The following is a 6,170-nucleotide window of genomic DNA, read 5'->3' as shown; positions in this document are numbered from 1 at the left end:
GAAGTTAACCAGACGTTTCGTTAGTAGCACAATGGAGAATCTCTGAAAAGCCCCAAAATGTGTGAATGAAATGTGTCTACGTGAGTTTTATGAATCAAATGAGCACATGTTGGTCACTTTCTCACTTCAAATGATTTCAGAACTTTCAAAGTAAAGGTGGAGAATCAACAGAGATATTTAGCCTCAGTGTGATTTAGGTTTTTGTCGTGGTAGGTTCCAAATGCATCTTGGGAAACGTGAAAGTATACTTTAGTAGGAACGCTCATCATCCTAATCATACCCAACACAGCATAACGTGGATGGCTGTTCATCATAGGAATGGGATCCACACAAGGTTCCTGCTGCTTAACAGAAGGTTTTCCTTGCCGCCATGATGAATTCATGTTGGGTGTGGGATACATATGTATGTGTATATACGTATATATGCATATGTGTGTATCCATAAAATGAAGAGTCCGTCCTTAAGACTGCTCTACTGTAAAGTGCCTTGAGATACCATTGGTTATGATTTGGCGCTATACAAATAAAGATTGATTGATTGATTGATTGACTTACAGTATATAGTAGACAGTATATACTCATTGAGTTTGAGGTGTATAGTAGTAAAAACACTTCTATGTGCATCCGTCTACAGGGCTCCACATCCCACAATGCAATGCAGGGAACTTTTCCGACAAGTGTTTACAGTGGAGATGAAAACCAACTTTCGAGCTGCAATTTTTAACCTTTTACATCTTTTTTCTTGGATTTATTGACCTTTGAGGCCTACATTTTCTGTCTTTATCTGATAAAAAAAAAATAAATAAATCTTTCTCTCCAGCAGGTCAGCAGATCAGTTCAGCTGGTCCCTTTTTTAATCTAAAAGGTTTTTATTTTCTTCATTTTCATCCCCCCCAGTAGGGTTATGGCACCCACTGCGACGCACAGAACAAAGTGTGCACGGAGGAGGCTGAGGCACAGCCTGCGTTTAAACAGTGGCGTAGAAGGCATATGTGAACTCGAGTATATACTAAATGTAAAGGAGAGACTCAGCCCATAGAAGTCAGCTCTACTCTACACTCTGCTTTACAAGGCCTGCTATGATCATCATTAAAAAATAAAAAAAAGGAATAAAGAGGTAGGCAAATTCTCTCCTCTCCTCTGCTTGGAATAATAAAGTGAACGCTCCTGGAAAGATGCGGAAAAATGGGGAACGTGTTTCTCAAACATGCTACACACACAAGGTGGGTAATGACGCTCTAGCACAGCATGCTGGAAATCAAGCACCCAGACGAGTCTATGAAAAATAGCTTCCTTTAACAACTGGTTGCATATCAATTATATTAAGACTTACTTTCGCACATAAACAAAGAGACAGAACACACAACTCATGCATGCATCGTCATCATCTCCAGGGGTACTCCAGAAAGGAGGTTCAACAAACTCTGAGTCGATCCATAAACTCTGAGTTAACATACTCCGCGATGGGCAAACTCTGAGTATCCCGTTCCATTACAGATGGTAATAAGTGGGTCAATCAACTCTGAGTTTGTAAACCTCGAGTTACTCACGTGCACAAGCGCGATAAAAAGCCATCTTCAATAGAGCAAGGATGCCACAAACTACCATGGCAACCAGCTGGAAGAGAGTGACTTATTTCACCCCGATGAAGCTAGAAGTTTTCCTGCAGGTGTTTGGGGAATATAAGCCTGTTCTAAGAGGAATATGAGCCTATTCTAAAAAGAAAAGGTAACATCGTCACAGCTGCCAAAGATTTAACCATACTTAAAGAGTAACTAAACCCCAAACCCCCTTTTTTCAATGTGGAACTCCATGCACCGTGCGTTCCTGCGGTGATGATTTTGACTCTGATTAGCGCAGAATCTGTTCTTTATAGATGCACAGAAAGTTAAGAAAGATATGTGTATGTATAGAAACAGTGTGTGTATCCCCGTCTGTCTCTGCGTGTGCACGAACGTGCATGTGTTCTTGCTGCTGTGTGTATCTTTGTGTGTGTGTGAGGGTGAAGTGTTCTGAGGTTCACGGTGAGAGTAGAGCAGGGACTGTAAGTAAGTACTAAAGCGTCTGTGTGTGATATGTGTTTATGCTTGTGGGTTGTGTACTGTGTGTAGTAGTCACTGCCAGCGCTGACCGGCAGTGTCTTACTGCGTCAGCAGTAACGCCCATAATCAAGGCATTTTTTGTATTTCACCCCTAGTGGCCGGTCAAAATATTATCTGATATCAATCAGAATAAAACAGGTGATTTACAACCCTATTAAGTTCACAGAGAATGTTACCATGGCGACATACTCAGAGTGTAAATTTAGCTTTCTAGAACTGGAAATTAAGAGTTTCCCTTTTTTGAGCCTGATCATATTCAGAGTTTGAACATAACCCACTTTCTGGAATACCCCCCAGAATGTAGAACAATAGTAAACACAGACAAATGTTACTGCACAGAATATTGAGTGGCTTTAGGTTGGATTCTTTTTTCTTTTTCTTTTTTTTTAATCTTGCAGGAGATTATGAAATTATATGATCCGATATAGAAATAAAACAATCACATTTCAGCGGATCCTCTTGTCTCTCTTATTGCCCGTCTGCATGACATCATTAAGGGAAAACGACATGAACGCAATCTGCTCGATTGCGCTGTCCACGCCGCACTCCATCAGGCACGAAAACTGATCCTTGTCCCCGTTGTAGGCCAGGTCCGAGTACCCGCTGGGCCCGCTGTGCAGGATCCGGGGTCGGTCCCATCCGGACGAGTGCAGAGGAGACCGGTTCAAGTACACGCCCATGTCTCTCCGGCTGGACTTGTTGGTCGGGTGCATGAAGAGGAGCCAGGTCTGCGTGTCCGGCGACAACAGCGACGTGCCGCACGCTTTGCTCTCGGTGTCGTCGTTGGGGACGAACTCTGGAGCGGGAAAGCCGATGACGCTGCCCTGGCACCCGTGAGGCGGCTCCACCAGCTCCGGGGCCATGTGCGGTTTGTCGAAGTAGACACCGCTGTTTTCGCTCAAGGCCTCACATCGGTGGCCCCCGGTGTGGCGAGCGTTGCAGTACAGGTGGCTCCTGCCCTCGTGGTCAATGATCTCCGCCATTTCACATTCGCACGACTTGTTTCTAAGCATCTTACCGATGCGCCACGTCTGTCCAAAGTCCTCGCTGTAGATGGACAGTGCTCGAGGGTACACGGTGAAGGGAACGGGGAAGGAGCAGCATCTGTAGGGGACGTAGTAGGCGTAGGCGGGGATGATGAGTCGGCCGTTCTCCAGCTGAACACCGTGACCGGGACCCACGGCAAAGGTTGCCCACTTGTGGATGGCGTCGCCGATCACGCTCTCCGTTAAGTCCGTGCTTTGGCTCCAGGTTTGTCCGTCATCGCTGCTGCTCACACAACAGAGGCGGGTCTTGTTCTTACCTGTGATAATCTGCTTCATCTCCGTTACGCTATCCCAGATGCAGACGAAGAATAAATACAGGGTTTTGGTGTTTTTCTCGTACACTGGGCAAGGGTTCATGGTGCGGTGGTTTGGTAAAGAAGCTGTTGACAGCTCCTGACTGGACGACCACTGGAAAAAAAAAACAACAACAACATCAAATCATAAGATAAAGCACAGATTATGACCTGAAAACACAAATTGAACTGGTTTCTGGATACAGGCTGTTCTGATCTCTGCTCTGTATACAGTAAAAGTCAGCCAGTTTGTAATAGTAGCATAACAGCATGAAGTTGTCAAATCCCCACGTTGGATTTGTTCAGAAGCGATCGCGTCCGTATTCTGACTCAGAGTCCGACTCGCTGTGATCGCAGCATGTGTGGATTTTTCTTAGAAAATTGCTAAATTATAATAATGTGGCCAATAAAACACGGCGCTTTATAGCCCGGAAATTACGGTAATTATCTATTTTTCCATCAATCGTAGTTGCAGTAAAGTAAAAACAGTAACTATGTAGATTGTGCTTATTGATAGCCTGGAAAAGCTTAATTCGTTGCATTGATGAGTTAACGATAACACCCCATCCCCACCTGCTATGGTGGACAATTTTAATCCATCAACTTTGGTTAAAACGTGTAAAATATATGTTAAATATATAACTAACTGGTTGAGTGTTTAAATGTGACTGTAATAGTTGTTGTTTTTTTTCCATGTGCCACTGAGGTTTTTCATTCCGAATAGTCCCTCCTATCCTACCTCCTTTCCTATCCACTGTTCTTTAACCCCGTGGATGACGTCATGGGGTTAAAGAAAGGTGTTAGGAGAGGAGTTAGGAAAAGGCGATCATGTTTGTTTTGACAATCAAACGCACTTCAACCAGGTGATGTAATAATCTGCCGTGGTGAAAAAACTACAAATTTCTGAAAATGAACTTTTACAACACTTTACGCTGATATCATCTTACCAGCCACATCCCCCAGCAGTCTAGGAGGCGACCCCCGCCGCCAGCCGGCCCAAAGCGGCCCGCCCCGCCAAAGCAGGCGGCGACCGCGCAGAAGAGAGGCCAGCTCCCACACCAGGGCCAGCACAGGCCCGCACGACACCACGACATAGCACCCTCCACAGGTGGGCGGCCCCGGCCCCCCCCCGACGAGAGATGACGCCACCAACCACCCAAGCAGGGCCACCCCGCCAGCCACGGACCGATAGGAAGGCGAACCCATGCCCCCCCAGCTAGGCACCGCAACCCCACATCAATGTCGCCAGCAGAACGATTTTCGACTTGAGGCCCAGGGGTGCCCCAAGGGGCCCCAAAAGAAGAACAAAAAACCAGGCCTAGGTGACACCAAATCATTGGCGCATACCAATATATAAATGGGGCCCATTACCCCGTACATGTCACGGGGGCGACATGGGGACCCAGGGGGCCCCATTTTTCAAATGACTACTCCTCCGTTAGTTACTGTTAGATTGGAATGCAGTTTTGTATGAATATGATGAGACACTCGAGCCCTTTTTTTTTAAATGGGCTACAGGGCCCGGGGGCCAACCCCCCATTTCCGGTAATTTCCAAATTTATGGGAACATAGTCATGGGATATATCATTTCAAAGGCAATTCAACGTAGATTACAATTTTACGTCACATAGTTTCATTTGTTTTATTTGTTTAAACAGAGTCATTTCACTGACTTCTCTGGAATGTGGTGTGTGCTATTCAGCACGGAGACGTTCCGCGGGCCCGGCTGTAGTTCATTAGAACTTGTTGACCAAATTATGCCAAGAAAAAAAAAGCTTACATACTGCAGCTTTAATAACGGCTTCTATGTGGTGTCACTGATAATATAGTGGGCTGGTCTGGACACAAAATACCAGGGCTGAATTTTGGTCCCTGTCCACCCCTGGGGGGTGACCCCTGATATACAATGAACCCAATAATAAGAATTGGAGGTCATTTACCTGCACTGATCCATCTTCCTTCAGTGTTCCTCTTCTCATCACCAGAATCTTGGCATCGTGGTCAGCAGACGAGGATCTTTTCTCTGCGAAGGCCAGAAAGGTCTGGCAGTGCCTCAGGTAGAGGAGAGCAGGGATCCGGTATGTGGTTCCACTTTGTTCCCTTTCAAACAAAGTTGTTTTCACTGGTTCCTCTCCACTGCCACTCTTTGACGGCCTGTTTCCCATGGTGGAGGATGTGTGTGTGTGTGTGTGTGTGTGTGTGTAGTGTTTGAGTGTGTGTGTGTGTGTGTGTGTGCCTGTGGACACACACACAGAGGCTAGGGTAAATGGTTAAAGCAGATGTGTGGCTACACCTCAGCTCGTTAACACTCTCTTACAGCCTTTAATAAAAAAAGCTCAGAGTTCACAGACCTGTTTAGACACAGATGAATGGATCATTACAAGCGGCGCATGCGACGCACAGGGCGCGCGCGCACACCACGCAGCGCTTTAACTTACCTTCACCGGTCACTCGTCACGGGTGTCACTGTGAAAGCGGTGCAGGAACCGCATCGTAGCGTCTATAAACGCACATTAAAATCAGCAGCTCTAAAACGCTCCACACACTGATGCGACGCTTCACCAGAACGCAACACGGCGCACGAGCAAAATACGTATCCACACGTACTTCCGGGTTCGGCTCAAGGGGTTATTTCCCTGTGCACGTCTTTGGGGAGAGATTTGTCTGAAATATATCCACAGTTTTCACATAGATTTTTCACATGCGTAATAATTCGTGTGTCGATGACG

General features: G+C 46.1%; 1 protein-coding gene across 3 annotated transcripts; it reads right to left on the bottom strand.

Annotated features, from left to right (window-relative positions):
- Nucleotides 1-619: 619 nt before the first annotated feature.
- Nucleotides 620-6,031, bottom strand: LOC114475536 (sialidase-3-like). 3 transcript variants are annotated; one of them, XM_028466431.1, is made up of 3 exons: nucleotides 5,880-6,031; nucleotides 5,382-5,792; nucleotides 620-3,556 (listed from the first exon to the last, which is right to left on the bottom strand). In XM_028466431.1, exons 2-3 carry the CDS (start codon nucleotides 5,604-5,606, stop codon nucleotides 2,549-2,551), a joined length of 1,233 nt encoding a protein of 410 aa, XP_028322232.1. In that variant the 5' UTR covers nucleotides 5,607-5,792; nucleotides 5,880-6,031; the 3' UTR covers nucleotides 620-2,548. The 3 variants fall into 3 exon arrangements, with proteins under 3 accessions (XP_028322232.1, XP_028322233.1, XP_028322231.1); XM_028466432.1 differs by having other exon boundaries at nucleotides 5,382-5,677; XM_028466430.1 differs by having other exon boundaries at nucleotides 5,382-6,023.
- Between the last annotated feature and the right edge of the window lie 139 nt (nucleotides 6,032-6,170).

The sequence above is a fragment of the Gouania willdenowi genome, chromosome 14 (genome assembly GCF_900634775.1).
Source record: "Gouania willdenowi chromosome 14, fGouWil2.1, whole genome shotgun sequence".
Taxonomy (NCBI): domain Eukaryota; kingdom Metazoa; phylum Chordata; class Actinopteri; order Blenniiformes; family Gobiesocidae; genus Gouania; species Gouania willdenowi.
Note: the sequence above shows the minus strand (reverse complement) of the source record. Positions and strands in the feature narration are given on the sequence as shown.